Source organism: Rhamphochromis sp. 'chilingali' (genome assembly GCF_963969265.1).
Source record: "Rhamphochromis sp. 'chilingali' genome assembly, chromosome: 22".
In the NCBI taxonomy this organism is placed as follows: Eukaryota; Metazoa; Chordata; class Actinopteri; order Cichliformes; family Cichlidae; genus Rhamphochromis; species Rhamphochromis sp. 'chilingali'.
The window spans coordinates 18,603,890-18,623,047 of record NC_137950.1 but is presented as its reverse complement, the minus strand read 5'-3'; the positions used below and the strand labels follow the sequence as shown (position 1 = coordinate 18,623,047).

Below are 19,158 nucleotides of genomic sequence, written 5' to 3'. Positions count from 1 at the left end.
CATGCTCCTGCACACACACACACACACACACACACACACACACACACACACACACACACACACACACACACACACACACACCAAGCACACATTTGGTGTATCATTAGCTTAGTGTGCGGGGAGGCGTGCGAGCCTGGGCTCTCTCCTGCCTTATCTCCATGTCAATCACAGCGTGTGTGTGAACATCAGTTGTAATGATCTCCATCCAGCCTGTCGGTGCGTGTTAGCGCCTGGCTTCCCTCGCCCCCGGAGCAAGCCGTTCCCTAGCTAATAGATGCAAAATTAAGCTGATCAATAGATGGCCTCAGCTCATTATTGACACGTTATCGTGGTGTGGGATTTTTGTGTTTGTGTGTGTGTGTGAGAGTGTGTGTCCAGGGGTTTATATACAGTCAGAGATGCAAGACAGGATGAGCCCACCCCCAAAAAATTTAAAGTTAGCTTTCTTCTCCAAATGGCTCAGACCACTTTATCTCAGGCCTGCAATGATATTGCATTAAGCTAATTTATTCTTACTCTGTTTTATGCATTTTTTGGATGCTAAAGCCTCTACTCAAAGCGTAATCATCGGCTCAGTGGTAGGAAATGAGATGGAGACTTTGCAAAGCGCCATATTAAAGATTCATCAATAATTGGCATGTGTGCTGCTGTTTGTGTTGCGGGGGAGGAAGGTGGAGGGGGCTCTTATGGACAGATCAGCACGTGATTGAGCTAAGTGGTAATTAACCATGAGAGAGGTGTGTATGTTTTGGTGTGTGTGTGCACATCCTAGAAGATGTATGCGCTGTTGCGTGTCAGCGAAGGTGGGAATGCTGAGGGTAAGGTTGGCTGACAGAGTTGATTTGGAGGTGAGCGTTTGGGGCCATGTGGTCAGGTCATTGAGGGATGGGGTGTACGGAGGTGGCGAGGGGTGTGTGTGACACTAGCCCTAGTCACACAACCGCCTCCCCTGACCCTCTTCAAGTCTTATTGTCTCGGAAGCATCCCCCATTTTAATGAGCTCCAATAACCAAGTCCTTATTACTTATTTATTCATTAAGCCACCGTGGCAAAGCGGCAGTACCCCACTGTGTGTGCGTGCATGTAATTGCTCGTGTGCATTTGTCTTCCGTGCACAATATCATAGTAAATACCATGTTTCAATGGCAATAATAAGTTTGATTAAAGCTAATTGAACCTAAAATAGATTAGATGAAAGCTAATGATTTTCCCCGCTTGTTTGGGTTACGAATCTATAACCTGAAACCATATTTGAGATTTGAGTTGAAACCTTAAAATCCTGGGCTTTAGCTCTGCTGAGGGAGTATGTCTCATGAATATGGAGGCTGAACCGCTTCAAGGTGCGCAAGTGTGAAAGAGACATGAAACAGACTAAATGTTTGTTAGTTTCAGATGATTCTTTTGTGAGGATTAATTGCCTGTTGGTATGTGCGTGTGATGCCTTCAACATAATGCTTTGTGATTGATGAACGCGCGTAGGTGGAATTGTGTGATAGCGTGTAGTGTTTTCAGAATATCGGAAGTCTTTGTGAAGCCTGAGAGTGTACACACTCTCTCCCTCTGAGGCATGTTTCATAGCTTCCCTATATCCAGTCTGCCGTTTAACTAATTCATAGTGAACTCTCGAAGAACAAAACCAGACACCCAACATCAAGGGCAGCGTTCAGCTCTCCTCCAGCACAATACCAAATACAGCATTCTCCAGCAGAACGTGGGCGCTGCAATCAGCTTACTTTTCTCCCGTAGCAGAGCTCAGCTGCTGTTCACCTTTTTAACTCTCCCCTCTGCAACCTTAAGCCTGCTTCCTGCAAAGGTAACATATGAGTTGCCCAACCTCTTCTTCTCCTAGCTCCTGCCCTGGCCTTGCGTAAGGGGCTCAGACACACCCAGGCCTGCAGACATGCCCGTTCACCTCAAGCAGCTTCTCAGTAGGTCAGCGTGTATGAGACTTCAACTGGCAAGGCCCTCATTGTTTTGTCGGACCATTGGCCCCTTCTGCCACTGATCTTCAAGGGTCTTCAACGGATTACTATTAGAAAATGATGCTAAATAAGTTACAAAGAATTCCTGGTTACTGGAACTATCTAGACTAAGTTAATATTTACACTGGGTGTTTACATGGGTTTCAGCGAGGTTATGTTGTCTTAGGTTTATTCACAGAGCTGTGTTTTGGTAACTGGACTGTTTTGAAGTTAAAGACACATTTAGCCTTTGTCTTGTCACTTGTTGGCTTGTGAAGTCCAGTTTGTATGAATCTCGGCCTCTTGGTCTGCTGGAGCCTGAAGTGAACATATCTTGTAAGTGTGGGGAATAAATTTATGTGGCGATATTGTATCGATACAGAGACAACAAATATCGATATTTCTTAAAATATATTAAAACACTATGGGAATACTAAGGACAGAAAGACTGTTGCCATCTGTCTGATTGAGTTTTTGTCAGCGAGCACAACTCAAGGGGACTCGACTCAGCTGGCTTCCAGCTGGTTGTATTCTTGTTATATTCTTTTAGAATAAAAGTGTAATACTAAAATATGAATTTCTGTCCTTTTAAACAGCTACAAATGTGTGATTTTCGCAGATTTCAACAATTCAGTTGTAGACTGATAGCAGACTGACTCCATCTTATGGCAACATTTCTGGCAGGGTTGAGTGACAGTGTTGGTATGCTTGATAAATGACAAAGTTGGATTGTTTAGTTGTTGTTATTTTTTAACAAGAAGTTTAGCTTTGAAGAAATAATTTAAAATTGATAAAAGGCGATAAACAGCTATATACGTATTACAAAACTCAGCTAAATGTTAAAGGGAAACAACCCAGTTTGCTTGCCAACCAAATGTGTTAACCACTACACTTTGGAACCTGTATGTTTTTGCTGTAAAGTTGAGCATCTTAACTTTGGAGTCTTCGGAGCTTGGATCCAGCCTCAAGAAGCCATTCAAGGAAATCCAGTTTTCCCCACTTACGTGTTTGTTAGTTTCATTTTTTTTCGCTGCTTTGCTAGTTGATTCATCAGACATCCAAGATTATTTGATCTTCAGCTTTCAGGAGAACACAAACCTGTAATTCCAGTTACCTTTGACTTTGTACATCTGATATGCCATTACACTGTTGGCTAATGTGGAGGGACTTGTTCATCGTGTTGATCTGATAGGGCGCCCGTCGTTTGCTGTTGAGGTACAAAAAAACCATGCTTGACGTATACTGCCTAAACTGAGCATTAAGGTATTCTTTCAGCTTCTACGGTGTGAACTCTAGAAGATATCAGTTCTTTCTAGTCTGCCTGAATATCCCACTCTGTTAATTGATTAATTTAACAACCCTAATAGGAGAAAGTAAAATAAATCAATTACGATTCATTCACTGAAATAATCAGAGCTTCCAGGCTCATAACAGTTTGTTACCCCAGTGAGTCTGGAAGTCAATGAAAGCACCCTAGAGCCTATTTGTGTCCAAGCAAAGGAAACGAAAAGAAGTGGAAGAGTCACTGAGAAAGATGAGCAGCAGGAGGAACACCTGAAAGAAAAGGCATTCTGTCGCAGAGCTGGATGCTAAAGGTGCCAGAGTACCTGTTCATTAACTGGCCCGATGGAAGACTAGCCATCTCCTACTGGCCTTCACCCTTCATGCCACTATTTATAGAGCAGCCAAGAGATACTCTTAATGACACAGGACAGTGTTAACTGGGGGGGAGGGGGTGCAAAAGTCAGAAATGGAACGGTGTTTACTTTCTGAGAAGAGCTGAGAAGTTGGCGTATTTTAGAATGCTGTCATATCATCCTCACACTTCCTTTGAGAACTTTATAGTTTCATCCAGGTAGTGTTCGTGGCACACTTTCCCCATCTAATTAATTGAATGAAGTGAATGTAACTATATTTTCTAGTCTTTTTCTTATGTCTTCTCCTTGTTTTTTCCACTTGGAAAAATATGTCTTCTGTGGCTTGTGCAATCCTTTGAAACTCTGGTCAGTCAGCTGGTGTTTGAACAGCACATTTGTCCACACCTGCTAAGCAAACAGTGATGGAGCATAGCCATACTTATCGCGTGACCCAGTGTTTAAAAAGAGTGAAACAAACTTCCAGGACGGACCTGATAAAAAGAAAAAAAAGACGAAGAAGAAGTGTTCATGGACAAAAAAAAAGAGTGTTAAAAGCTGAGAAATGCTCCCCCTTTTTCCATCATAGACTACAGTGCTTTCTGAACTAATATAGAACAATAGTAGTTTCTCGTTTCTACAGCTTCATTGTAAACGGTGAGCAAAGTCTGAGCTGGGTAGAGAGGCAGGAGAGGTCATGTGCACATTCTACCCTTGTGGGAAAAAAGGCTTATATGAAAGTGTCAGGGCGAGTTTTTCTGCAAGAAAGAAAGCGAGTGAGAGAGAGAAAGAGGAGGGGAGTTTGAGGTTTAGGTGGAGATTGTTGGCAAAGGGGGTAGGAGGTAAGGAGAGGAGAAGGGAGGTTTTGGATCAGGTCGGCAGCCCCTGTGCTGTCAGGGCCAGTGGAACCCCCAAGCGGTTCTGGCTTTGGAGTAAATATGGGCCCAGCGGACCCCTTCCCGCCCCAGGGCACACAAACCCCAGGCCTTCCCACATTTCACTTTTATTTTCCTGGTTGCAAAATGCCTCTGGCTATCAGATCAGGTGGGGTGCTTTTTTTTTTCCCTTTAATATTTACTCATAAAATGTGCATTAGTAGAACCAAAGCAGCCATGATGGACCCTCTTGTGTTGGCTAACTTTCTCTCAGTTTTGTCAAGGAACTCTTGCGCAGGTCTCTTTACAATAAACACGTTCCTCCTGAAAAGACATGTGCTGTATGCAGAAGCAGACACAACAATGGATCATGTAACAAAGTGGGCTGGTGGGTTTTTTTGGTTGTTTTTTTTGTTTGTTTTGTAACCAAAACTATTTCAAAGACTCTCCTTTAAGCTTTTCCTCTCTGTTGCAGAGAATCACTTTCTCCCCTTTAATAAATTACGTGTGAATAAGCGTGCGTTTGCTTCTTCTCCTGCACCTGTGAGTGAGGACAAAGACTGCCAGCATTATCCGCAACAGATCAAGACAATATGCTCAGCTCTCGTTTTTAAAGGGGTAAAATTGTAGTCAAACTGGATGGACTAATCTTTTAAGCTCAGTGCAGTTTACTCTGTGCAGCTTTGAATGGGCTCCTCTTACTAGCCTTGATCATTTCAGACTTAAATAAAGCTCTTTATAGTAAGGGGTCTGATTGGTGTAATCTGCAAGCTGTCAATCCCATCTCTGAGCGCCCTCCCCGAGGAGCTGCTGGCCCAGTCGAGCGTGGCATGTTCAAATATGGGTGAGCTTTGTTTTTCAGGTGTGAATCAGTGAATAAGCATGTACAGTATGTTGGGATTGGAGGTGGGGGGTCATGTATATCTGTTATCTGTATATGTTCCCCCCTGATGTCTGTGTAAAGCTGTCATATTTGTGAAATGAGGTGGCCACAGATGGTCTGAATATCTGCTGGAGTCTAGAGCAACACCCAGCATCCATATGCTGACACTAAAACCCAGGCTGCTGCCTTTCTATCTTTTACATTACTCACATGGCTGAAATGCTCGATGGATCCCCCATTTGTCTCCTGTTCCCCATCTGGAAAGTAGACCAGCGTTTGGGAGCCACATTGGCACATAAGGACCTCTGTTTGTTTGATTGGTCTCGAGCCCTCTGCTCTTAATCCAAAACAAAACGAACAAGCCGTGCAGTGGCATGTGATAAAAACATCAGATGGGGGGGGCTTTATAGAGAAGAAGCTGGTTGTTGACGAGAAACAGACAGAACAATCCTGCTCGTTCACACTAAAAAAATTATGAGTAAGACTTCCTCTTCTTCTTTGTCGATATCTTATATTGGCGTTGGTCAAATTTTGATGGGCTGTAGTAAAAAAAAAAATGTTTTATTTTCAGGAGGATTTGGGTGTCTGCTGTGGGTACTGGGAAGTGGTGTTTGAGGCCAAATTGCTTCTGTGCCAGCTTGTTGAATTGGTAATGACAGTGGTGGAAGCTGGTGTGAGCTCAGGATGCCCGTTCATTTGTCTCTAGGCTGCTTCCTTCCCCACTACCATGAGCTGTGACACGGTACCAGGGCCCTAGCTTGTTTTCCCTTCGATGACAGTCAGATCTGGGTTAACACTCTGTAGCTCATAACATGTCAAACCTGGGTGTAGTTGCAGTCAGTCACAGACTTGGGTGAGTGGTTCAACATGCAAGTAGGAAACACCTACTCAGATATAGTATAGTAACAAAATATAGCTAAAACAAGTAAAAGGTTATAGAATTAATCATTGTAAACAAGGGGGGGGGGGGGGGGGGGTTTCCTCGGAGGTAAGGATATTTCAGGTCAGGTCAGGTCATGTGTATTCAAAAGGAAATTGTTATTTCTGTTTAGTGCAACTTATATTTGGCAGCATGACTGTTTTTACCTACAGTTGCACATATGCGGTAGGAAAGAGAGAGACAGCTGCAACAACACAGAATACAGGAGTCCTCGAGACAACAGAGTTGACTTTGTTTGAGACAGAAAGGGTATAAAAAAAAGAGTTGCGGATTAGGTGGGTTGCAAAGAGACTTGCAGATATGCAGCGTAATAGAGCTTAAAAATGTTCTATGTGTGATTTACATATTGGATTTGAAGGGTATCAGCTGAGCTGTCAGCTGATGTGGGCTTGAACCCCACTTTGACTCTGTGGCAGGTCTAAATCTAGTGCTGTGTTTGGTGTTGGAGTTTCGGAGAGTCAGACATCAGCCAATTTCAAGGTTCTTGGACTCTGACAAGTTCTGGCAATGAAATGTTCCTGTGCTCTGGAATCTTTTATAGACTAAACCTATAAATTGATTGCATTTAAAAAAAAAAAAGCTTACCTAATAAGCTTACGTAATGAAATTAATTGTAAGATGTAGTAGCCCTTGCCAACACCCTCCAGCCCCCCCAATTGCCAATCACCAATTGCCTCCTTGTTCTTAGGAAAGCAGCAGACGACCGGAATATCGGGACAAGCGAGAGTGAGTTCATCCCTCTGTTAGGATTTAGAGGACTCCCTTGTCTTTCACTTCATCAGAGACAATTGAGTCATTCAGATCCCATTGTGGGGCTGGCCAGCTGAGGAGGGGTGCAGGGTAGTGAGGAGAGAACAAGAGGGATATTGGGTGGGAAGACTGAAAGGGAGAGAGGAGAAGCCGTATGCTGCATAACCCAGAGCAGGAGCACAACGGCTAGGATGGCTCTTACAGGGTGGGGGTCTGTCAAAGGGGGGCTTGCTAGTGTTTGTATGTGTGGGAGGGAGGGGAGGAGAGACAGACGAGAGGAGAGAGTTATCCTGGAATGGAGCAATTTGTCACATTGGAATGGCTCTTGAGTTACACGGGGGGCCCCCTCATAGCAGGAGAGTTTTCAGGTCGCAGAGTTGGGAACAGGGAGGGGCTTGGAGTAGCAGAGAGGGGGTCAGAGGTCACGGCCTACTCAAGCCCAGGCAGCGTGTCCGTTAGCAGGGCAGACGGGCCTGCGGAGAGAGAAAGAGAAAGAAGGAGAGGGAGGCAGGAGGCCAAGAAGGGGGTGGTCGGAAAGTCTGGTTCTTGCCAAGGCTCCGTTTTCCTCTGCATGCTTATAAAATCTGCAGGAGAGATTAGTGTGTGAGAACATTTGCAACAGCAGAGCTGAAGTGGAGCCACTTGTCAGGGCATGCACTCCCAGCACCCTCCCTCTCTCCCTGCTAGACTTTTGGTGTCTCACTACCCCATCACCCCACTCTGGAGTGTCACCTTCACGGTCTTTACCCACCTCCTCAGAATGTCCCCTTGTTTTAACCTCCCCTGGCTGCAGCTGTGTTTGAAAATTCGAATGTGTGAGCACATGTACACATGCGCACGGGATGGCAGGACTTTCCCATGACTGGATTCACAATTCCTCCAATTTCTCCACCACTGCCCTGTCCTCTCGCCCCTCTGGCACCACTGGACGCTGTCTTGAATTACCTCATACATGACAGCAGCCCCGTCACTCTCCTCCTTCTACTCCTTGCCTTTTTTTTTTTAGTTTTTCTTTTTCTTTTTTTACTGTTACAACACCACCCTTCTCTCCTACTCACCCCCCTTCATGGCAATTAATACCCAGTGTAGGGGGTGCATAAAAAGCTCACAAGACTTCGGCTCTGGAGTTTTTATAACCATTCCCTTTTCCACTCTGAGGACATACAAACAAGCATAAACAAACCCAGCTTTTTAGCAGTAAAAGCCATCTTTGGGTCATAAATGAGTGTTAGCTGTGGAGAAAGACCAGGCAGCAAACTATTTTTTTTCCCAGTACAGGCTATAACCGAGGACATGGAGTCAATAACTCCCTCCAGCGTCTATCACTGGCAGACACCCCACAGTGAACCCTTCGCTAATTACCACTGATTTAGACACAGTCTCAGGAAGGGTCGCGACACGCTCACTCTCACCAGCACCGGCACACTCTCGCACACATGCGCACGCACATATCCTCAGACGTGCCTGAGCCGTCACTTCTGCGAGATGGCAACACAAAGAAAGCGGATGCGTACCTTCGTCGCTGTGCGAGCACTACCACACAATTAAGCTCGATCTCTTCCACTCTGCATAGATTGTCCTCGAGGAACAGATAATGCAAACTTTTTGTCATCATGTGCCAACATGTGATCATGGGTGTAATAATTATATATAAATATGGAGAAGAGACTGGGAAGAAGTGTGATTTAAGAGTGTCCGTGGCACTGAAGTTACAGCATTTGACTGTTACTCCTCTTTGGTGTTAGTTAGTCCCAATCCCAGTGATTTCTCAATGGAATTGAAGCAGATATAAAGCAAATATTCCAATGTAACTGAAATACCCGTTGTTATTATGCTGCGTAGAGCCCCTGTTGTTCCTTCCTTCACAGCTGAAACAGTTGCTGTGACCTCTTTCCCTCGAGCTAGGTGGCTGTGACATTGATAAGCAGAGTCAACACCAAGCAGTTGGTGGCTGAGCAAGCCACAGTTTACTGTGTGGTCAGCAAGAATTTATAAATTTCGTACTGCTCTTGCATGTTTGAGCATTTGCAATGTTTTAATATGACTAAATATGCACATGTCCAGAAAGTTTCCACGGTCATTTTGCCAACAGGTATGAGCTAATACTTTTTAAGGTCAACGTATGTCATCAAATTACAAAGGATGCCACCAAGTTTATTACCCGGACAGATGTTTCTCTTGACCTGTGTTTCTGCTTATCTGTGTGCGTGTGTGTCAGAGAGAGAGAGAGGGTGGGAGAAAGAGACAGACTGACTTCTGATAGAGGCCAAGTCAATCATTTATAAGTGCAGTCAAGAGGTTTAGCCTTAGACGAGCGTGGTGGTGAGACGCCATGCTCTATCCACTTTATGGGTTCTAATAAAATGTCTGACAACAGTCACATTTATGACATTAGGTCATCTTAAAGCCATAAGCTGCGTACAGTGCCAGCCCTAACTCGACCTTAACTCCAAAAATGTGTCACTGAATCATGTGTCTGCTGCTTAGTTAACATAAACATTTTTTTTTAAAGATAAGTAGAGCTCTAAACCTGCGATGGAGCCTGGTTACCACATGTGTGCAATGTGTTTCTGATATGATTTGGTTTTGCTGCTGCCACTGCTGCTGCTGTGGACTCTCGTGTGCATGCTTGACCCATCCTCACCACCTTCTACCATCCGCCTTTAGATCTTTATTTGCGTTTCCATGTTTTTAAGTTACCACATCCATACACTTGTCAAGAAATGTCGTCTCCCCCTTTTTTTGTCTTTTTTTTAATTTGGTCTTTTGGTTTTTGCTTTCTGCATTGTTAACATGTTTTGTTTCTTTCTTTCCATTCTGTTTCCTTTCTGCCATTCAGTACCTACAGATGAAATGGCCCCTGCTAGATGTTCAACCAGGAAGTCTTCAAAGTAGACAAGCACTTAAAGATGCCAGGTCCCCTTCACCGGCACACATCGTTGTAAGTAATACGCCGCTCGGTCCTTTATCTCTTTCTTCCCTCATTCACGACTGACGGAGCTGAACAGAAACAAACCCTTGGACTTGAATACGCATAGCTGTTTGCATTTACCCTTAAACACAGTCACTAACCACCCAGTCAGTTTTATATCAACTTTTTCTTTTTTGTGCGGGTGCACGCTTTGACAAGGGCAGTTTCGTGGGTCCCAGAAAGCAGAGGTTTTGCAAGTGCGATCAGGGGCGGCCGCTGTGGCAGGTGCTGTAATCTCAGGGAAAAATGATAACTCCCGGGGCAGGCTGAGCTGGCTGATGGTGGAAAAACTGGTCTCGTGTTGACAACTTTCATGAGAATAGGCTAACGCTGGGCTGCTAATACACCGCCTTTGAGAGAAGTGTGGGCGTTCCTTCAGCATTGATTACCCTACCCATGTAGTTGGAGGAGTACTCTGGAGTTGGCTGGACAGCCATAGGGGCATATTCAGTACATGCACATAACAGAGCATCTATCCCAGGCATGTCAATATCTAAGAGGCTAGCAGTTCTAGATTGAACAGTTGAATATGAACTTCATAGTTAGCCAAAGGCTTAAAGTTTTCAGGAGGTCAGCGGAGAGGTTGAACATGGGGAGGTGTACGTATGTGGTCACAGGGTTAGCGAGCCAAGAAAATCAATGAGAGTAGGGATTGAGCAGAATTAGTGAGGTGGCCATCAACGCCCTGGGCCGTTATTGGCACAGTTGTTACTTTTGTTTGGAGTGCATTAACTGTTATGAAAATGAAAATTTAAGAAGGAGAAACCTTCCAAGTTTGTATCCTCGTGAGTATCTCCTGAGGTAATGGCTACAGAGTAACCCCCCCCCTTTTTTTTTTTGTGTTTGCTGCACAGTTGTCATCATGACATGACTCTGGAGCTCACGCCAAACTTAGTAAGGATTTTTGTCACGCAGATTACACTGTCAAGACACGGTGTCCCTCTGAGTCACATATGACATTTGATCAGTTCACTTACATTTATGGTGTGTAGTAAATACGTGCTCGAACGCTTGCTGAAAAGTTGGCAAACCAAAGCCTCTTTAGTGTTTTTGGCTATTTAAGTTAAGCACAACATAGCTTAAAAATAGCAGGACTTGACAAGGCTTTTTATTTAAAACAGAAACCCTGTCAAAAGTGGTCTTCAAGACAAAGAGCCAGTGATGACAGTGTTATTCTGAACAAAACAAGCCCAGCTAAGGCCCTCCTTATCTTCGCCTGCGATGCTAGTGTTATTTTTATACCAAAGAGTTCAGGGGGCCTCTTCTTACTCTGTTATTTTCGGAGACGCTGAGAAAAAGAGTCCCAACTTCTCTGAAGTCATTAAACTGGTCGTAGGCAGCAAACGCTGCAGGTAAATACTTGAGGTTTTATCCTGCTATGAGTCATATGGCTGTAAATACCACCTCACATACGCATCAACCCGTGCAGCACAATTCACGTTTCTTCCCCGCATGAAGAAGTTTAAGGACAAGAAAAAGCGCTGCAGCTCTAACTTTGGAGACTCTGGGGGTGACGTCATGCTGCTTTTCTTCTGTAATAAACTGCTTTAATTAGAGACCTCATTTGGCTGCTAAAATGATCTATAATTGCAATTAAAGCACATTTTATAAATGTAAACATCTGATTTTTAGAAGACAGAGTAAGCTCCATTACAACGCCACACAGTCAGTCAAGCATGAAACAGTAATAGGCTTGGAACAAAAAAGGCAACACCAGCTCAGAAAACAGAAATTGGCTATGGGGCAAAAACAAACATGAAACAAGAAAGATGGACAACCAGACTGATGGAAGAAATAAGCTCGCAACAGTGAAAAGTAGAGACCGTACCTATTGAGTTACACCAAAAGATAAGAGACATAAAGACATAAATTGGTCATAAGTAATAGATCAGGGAGATGTAAAAGCAAAATGCATGAAGAGAAGCGAAGCCGTGGCCAGATCAGTTTTCTCCCAAGTTTAATAAAATCCTGGATCATTTTATGCCAAAGGACACTTTAAGGCAGTAAAGTGGGATTAAATGTAACAGAAAATTGCTTCTTTAAAACAAATAAAGACGAATAAAGTTATGTTAAAAATAGGGATGCTGCAGTTGTGACATTCTGAAACAGGCCGTATTTTATTTTCTCGTTTATCTCGTTTTCTTTTAAGCTGGTGGGCGGAAAAGAAATCCTTATTATAAACATTTAGCTCTTTTACATTTAGCCAGTACCACAGATAAACATTGGACACTGTAGGTCATCTAGTTTGCAGATAGCAGCAACATGTACATATGTTCATCCAACATAACCCCTAGTAAAAAGGAACCGTTAAGCCTAGTGTGGGCACAGATGGGCTTTGAGCATGGATACAATTTAGTTTGGGACTAAATAGGTGATTTCTGGCCAAAAATAATAGTGAGCCTAAGCAACCTTTTCCCAATTCAATCTCCTAAATGGGTTTTTACAGGGCTGTGAGTTGGATTTGATAATTAAAACCTCATCTGAATTCTAAATAAACCTTTTGGTGTGCTTTTTGCTTTCTTTGGGCTTTACTTGTAAGCAGAGAGCCAAAGAAATATCACATTGCAATAGTGAGAGCGCTCTTAAACTCTTAGTGTGATTAGTACCGACAGTGATCAATATGGGAGAATATATTGTAATATCTGTGGTCATATTGCCCAACCCCAGTGTGATCTGTTTGATAGAGTACACAGGCTGGTAAGATCAGAGGCATTGCAGCATGGCTGCATAGGCACACAACTGGCTGTTAGTACAAGTGATGAAATTGAAGGTGAACTGCAGCTTGTATTGTTGCCACTCCTTCCATCCTGCTCCAGCATCCACCTCTGACTGAGAAGGAAGTGTGATTGAATGTTTCCCTGGTTTGCATCATATCGGCTGTCATACATATAGAAAAGACAGATAACTGTGTACAGCGTAGTGAATTCCAATGATAACCCCACGCGGACTCCCACAGGTGTCACTCATCGGTCAAGCCCTTTTTTCCCCCTCCTTCTTCTTCTTCGTCTTCTTTTTTTACATCTACAAGATGTAGGTCTGCACGATCTAGTACGTGATCCCCTTATCAATCAATTGGGCTATAAACGGTAGCTTCTTTTTGTTTACAAATGCAAAGAAACATTCAATCACCTTGACTCTTCCTGCCTGGAGCGCTAACAGGCTGCTTCGACAGTGATAAGAACCTCTTGATTGGCCTGTCGATAACAGCAATCTGAAGCCTGAGTGACCAAGAGACAGTTAAAACAACAATATAAAGACGGAGAAAGAAGGAAAGACATCGATGCCTGCAGATAAAGCCTCTGAGAAAGTTAAGGCACAGAGAGATGGGCAGGGACAAAGATGCAGACAGATGGTGTCATTTCTGTCTGGAAGGCTCATTCGAGGTGGAGCACTGGAGGATCAGCCAAGAAAAAGAGGAAGTGACCTCACGCCGGCTGGTCTTTCTGAGGGCACGGTGTATGCCCCTGTTTACCATGCCCTCAAAGGGGGGCACGCAGGACTTTTTGAAGTGCCTGACCACCCCGCAGGCAGCCTCAAAACCTGCCGCTGCTGAACTTTCATGCCATTGGTTGAAAGTTATTCAATATTTATCTGCCTATTGATGTGTATTTCTAGAGGGAGAGACTCCAAGAAACATTTTTATGCCTCACACAGCTCCTGAGGGAAAGATCATAAACAGTCCTTACTTTGTCAACTTGCCTTTTTTATTGTGAGGGTTTAATTTGACACTGTGGTCTTGAAGACTGTTTGTGCACACTTGACTAGAGGAAGTAGCCTGAAGCTGGTTGATAGGTTTTGGAGTAGATATGCGTGACTTAATCAGTCTTATACTTTTATTTAGATAGGGATTATTGTGTTAACTGGTAACACAACATGTCACAACATGAGATTGTTTTGGAAATCCACCTCTTACACAGCATGTGTTGATGGCATAACAGTATTGCCGTAGCTGAAATCCAGGCTCATGTTGGTAATGTCATGGCATCATTTGTCAACTTTCAGAAAGTTTTTTTCTTCTTTTTTCTCAATTTTAATTAATCCAGTACCAAGAAACCAAGATATGCCATTCTAATTGAATCACATTTCCTAATTTGCTATTCTGGGAATGGTGGGTGGGCATGTCCATGTTAAGAGCATACGCACACAGTCTACTTTCTGACATCCACGTGCACAATCATGCACACGCGTACACAACCCTAGAGTTTAGAGTCTAGTCCTGGACGAACAATGTCTCCATTGTTTTGTGGGCTTTCACTGGCAGCAGGGGACGGCTGGAGTGTTAACCATTTCCCGACTGCACCTCGCTGTGTGCCATTGTGTGCGTGTGTGTGTGTCAGAGGAAGTGAAGCATGGGCTCAGGGATGAAGAGAAGAAGGGCACTCGCTCCAAGTGTATGGTAATTAGTGTGGAGGAAGTGATGGAATCTGGGCATTTTTACGGCTTGTAAGACCTCCCACCTGAGCTTTTGCAACTGTTGAACATGCGTATTTTACTCCCATTCGCTCTCACCGGTTCTATACTAGAAGGAGGCTGGGAAGAAAATAATACAAAGTGACATATTTTTGATATTAGGTTGGGGGGGGAAAAGCAGCTTTAGCCATGCTTTCAGAAAAGACAGACCACAGTGGATTCTTATTATAGTCGTGCGACTGCTGCTCAAGGTCAGCATTAGAAAGAGACAGGATCACATTCACCCTCCTTGACCACTTCTCTGTCCATTTTGAGGGAAGAGGGATAAAGGGAGCTTCCTGTGGTCTGAATGGGCCATGCACCTGGGCTGTCCAGACAATCGTCCAGGCCTCCGGGAGGCCTAGCCTTCTCTCTTGTTAATTAGCGACCCCGTGGTCAGCAGCCACCACCCACAAACTGTCCATAGGCTTTACCCAGCGCACTTTCTCTATCCTGGCTTATGTCAGCCTTAAGCTGCTTTTTCCTTCTGCATTTAAGCCTTCTTCTAAATAACCTCTTTTACTCCACCCCACCTTTTGTCTTCTTTTTGTTCACGTGCATCAATCCTTGTCCTTCACTGCACATCTCAAACATAACAAGTAATTTTCATCTGATTCTTTTATGTGCAAGTATTTTCTTAGTTGAGTTTACTAATACTAATACTGCATTTTGTCATTCTATACACCAATATGTAAATCCAACTTAGCACGTGACACCACTGAAGATTCCATCCACATAGGCTAGTTCTTCTTGGCGGTGCCGTCCAGCTCTCAGATTAGAGACAGCTGTGACTGTCCGCTGTCACTCGCCGTCTTCTCCAGACAAGGAGTTTGTTCAAGGGGTCACGCTTACATCATCGGCTCGGGCCAAAATCTGAGGCAGTTGAGACATGGCGTCAGGCCCGGGAACTGTGACAATGAAAATGAGAGCACCTCAGTCATTGTATCTGTCCAGCAGTCTGGATGGTGGCTTGTTCCCACAGACAATCCACTCAGTGTTGGCTTAGTCAGCAACAACACCACAACAAAGCTCAGAGTCTTCGTGCTCCTAGGATTTGGAACATAACACCTTAATGTGTTAAAACACCTGATAACTTGTTAACAGGCCACCTAGTGAGAATACAAATTGTTAAATATTTAATTTATTTTGTCAAGTGTGCGTATTAAATTTAAAGACATAGTTAAGTGTCTCGCCCTCTTGGCTCTTTATCTCCAGCCCTTATTTTCTTCTCCTCCTGTCCTCCATAATCCCAAACTTTAAGGCAAATTATCGATCTTTTTAAATGTGCCAGTTTAACCTCTGAATGCCTCTTAAAGAAAAAAATCGGTATTTGAAAACCTAGTAATGTAGTTCACAATTTTAATGCCTATATCAGAGAGGTAAAAACACCTGAAAATTCTGCTCTGGGGACTCAAAGTCGCCATCATTTTATTTCAGGCGTAATTTGTTCTGCCATCAGTAAAAGCACGACTGGTGACACCTTTCATCCTGTCGCCTGTTTGCAGTTAAAATATTTTGAGCTTTTGCCAAAATGGTGGCGACGCTAAGTCCCCAGATCAGCTGACTGCTGCTGAACATATGTGAAGGTGCACATGCTGAGGAGATGAAATGTTCTACCAAAGTGAAACACTGTTTGAACAACCAGCCAGCCAGTACTGACAACCGCGTAACCCCGTGCCGAGCCAGTGTTCTCCCATTCTCTCCGAGTAAAATTAGTCATAACGGGGCCGAGCGCGCACCCAGGAGAAAGCTGAGCCAGCAGAGATGAGGCAGTTGCTTAAATAACTAAAAGGCCAGGGGGATGCGTTATTTCCAGGGAGAACACGTTGCTTTCTGCATAAAACCTGGCCGGCTGGGATTGAGTGCAGATATCTGTGTGTTCGTGTGTGTGTGAGAGTGTACGAGTGAGAGAAAGAATAGATGAGATGGAGAGCTGATATAATTGTGTGACTTGGGAACGTCCATCTTTGCCTTACAGGGGCCCTTCCGCTGGGAATTCCCCGGACAGTCAGATCTGAGCCTTCACCAATTTCATTTGGTGAGAGACCTTTGAATTCCAAAAATATCTTCTTGGATTTTATTTTTGGTTGATTCCACACACAAATTAACAGCTGATAATTGATGATTTAAAACAACAGCAACAAAAATAAGAATGAAAAATGAAATCCTGGTGATGATGATGATGATGATGATGATGATGATGATTATGCTTTGCTGTTTATTGCGCTAATTCAGTGCTGCTGCTCTAATGCTAATGTGCTTTTTGAATGTCTAAAATGCCTTCATCCAGGAGATGGTACCGGAGGGACGGTGCTCAGGCTTCATTCTTTTACATCCATTTAACTTCTTGGATTTTCTTTTCTTTTTCTTTTTCTTTTCAGCTTTGAAAATGTTTTTGCATGTGACTGTTTTTACTTTCCAGATCTTTCTAGTGATAACATTTTTTTAAAAGAGGAGTAAGAAAAAAATAATGCATGTTTTAATGGGTAACGTCCTTTTTAGATGTGTGGCAGGGTAAGACCTTTTTTATGGGGGTAGCCAGGTTGAGACTAGTATGCAGACTACCCTGCATACTTTTTATTGCTTTTATTGCTGTTTCAAATAATTTTTATGAGGTTATTGGAGTTGAAAATATGATCAATTGGATGAAATTGCAGTTCTGTTTGTATATGCAAAACTCCTTTGCCGGCTTCATTTTTGCTTGTGTGGGTTGGCTAACTGTTTTAGACACTGAGGGCAGTGGGTACCCCTGGCCACCCTTAACTCTGCCACTGTCTGTGCACTTGTTTTGAATATTGAGAGTTTTCCTTATTCCTGGCATTTGGGTCCAGATTTTATCAAAGAGCAGCAACTCATTGGTTACAACTTCTGTGGAATCTTTTTTAAAGCTCACAGGTAAAGTTAGTCCTGTTTCTACTGCAATGCTGACATTCTGAGGACATCGCTAAGCCTTGTTTTGATTTGCTTCAGTCGGGCATTGGGAAGTCAGAAAGAGGCTGGCATTACGAAGCCCATCAGAGACGTCTTAATCTCCTCTGAGACGTCCGTGGCTCTCTAGATTGCTTACTTGAATTGTTTGACTAATCAATTGCTTGTTGATTTTGCACACCATGTGCAGCCTTTGTTGTTAGGAGGGAAAAAACCCCAAACATAGCCCCTTTAAAACAGGCCGAAGGGAAATCAGCTGTTAATGTGGTTAACATTCCTCCGTCGACGTTGACACGATTCCCCCCCCCCCTCTTGTACAAGTGCCTTTGCTAGAACTTGTTTGACAAGGTCTGTAAGGATCACTGTTGGGTGTGCCTGTCTGTCTTTTTCTGTGTGTGTGTGTGTGTGTGTGTGTGCTCGTGTCTTACAAACAAATCTTTGTCTACAGGAGTGTGTGTGCGTAGTGTCCTTGTGTTTAAGGTGTGACTTATTTAGATGATAGATAGTCAGGTTATGATATAACTTTTATGTGAGTGCATTCAGGAGTTTGACTCTATTTAACCCTGAGCTCTGACTTTCAGGCTTTCAAGGAGTGGATCGAAAGCCCCTAACTAAGTAGGCTTTGGAAAAACATGACAATCAAGTCAGAGTTTATTTGCACAAAGAAACAGGGTCAAGGTTCAGGAGTAATATTAATGAATAATCTTAATTTACAACAAACCAATCCTCACATGCCGCCAGTCGGGGTGTGCTGGCGTTTGAGACATGTCCTCAGATAGGACGATCCCTGGTTGCATTTCTGTGGTCAGCCTCGCGAGTGACAACAGACTCAGCGTCTCGGTACGCTACTGTATTAACACTGGAGGCCGTTTCACAGAGAAACTTGTTTTGACAGAGCTCCAGGTGTCTCATTGTTAGGGATGACATGGTTCAACAGATTTACCAATTAGCACCGGGTTGAGTGCGCAGGGTGGGTGGTAGCAAAGAAGAGGGGAGGGAAGAAATGAAACTCGGAGCGGTGGAGGGCGGAGTGAGAGTCGGACGAGGCGGATTTGGCCACAGTGATGGAATGAGGTTTTAAGTGAGTGGGGCGGGGGGTGGTGAAGAGGGGGTGACCATAGGGGAGGCAGGCCTGAGTAAGGCGATCCTTGACCTCATTTTCCCCCCCCCCTCCCCGCAGTAGTAAGGAAAGGCCTGAGGTTTCAGCCGAGCCACAAAGAGGAGGGAAGAGGCAGTGGGAGGGTAGCAGTGGCTCATGGCAACTTTTCAGGAGTTTGTGGCGTTTCTCTTGCAGACAAACTCCTACCTCTTACTTCTGCTGCTAACACAGGGCCATCTGCAGGAGTGGCAATTTCTTTTCGCCGCACCGCCTCGCCGCACCGCCGGTTTGCTGTTCTCACTGTGGTACGAGGCAGAATTGTGCGGGATTAAACAAAATGTTATTACTCCGTGCTGTTATTACTCTCACTAACCCTCTTTGTGTTTCCTCAGAAAATTCTGCTCCTTTTTTTCCAGGAAGTTTGGAAGTGAACTTTAGAGAACGGGGTGAAGAGATTTAGAGAATATATCCCAGGGGTGGCCTGCAGAATTTAGTGTTTTTTGGCTCTTGATTGTTAGCACATGCACACACATACACAAATTCTTTGTAGCATGCATGTTGTGCAGGTATCACTGCCCTTTTTTTAGTTTTAAAAAAGCGGGCGGTTGAATATATATATTTATATATTTCTCTCCCTCTCTCTCTCTCTCTATATATATATACACACA

The 19,158-nt window shown here is 43.9% G+C and overlaps 1 protein-coding gene across 20 annotated transcripts in view; it reads left to right on the top strand.

The window, feature by feature from the left end:
* tcf7l2 (transcription factor 7 like 2) overlaps positions 1 to 19,158 on the top strand; it is an 86,374-nt gene that overhangs the window by 20,000 nt on the left and 47,216 nt on the right. For 15 of the 20 annotated variants that reach the window (XM_080872254.1, XM_080872243.1, XM_080872261.1 and 12 more), the window contains exons 4-5: positions 9,883 to 9,984; positions 16,442 to 16,501. In XM_080872254.1, the coding sequence (XP_080728380.1) occupies positions 9,883 to 9,984; positions 16,442 to 16,501 (162 nt within the window). The remainder of the gene's footprint in view (positions 1 to 9,882; positions 9,985 to 16,441; positions 16,502 to 19,158) is intronic. The other 5 variants (XM_080872262.1, XM_080872245.1, XM_080872244.1 and 2 more) reach the window with 1 other exon arrangement.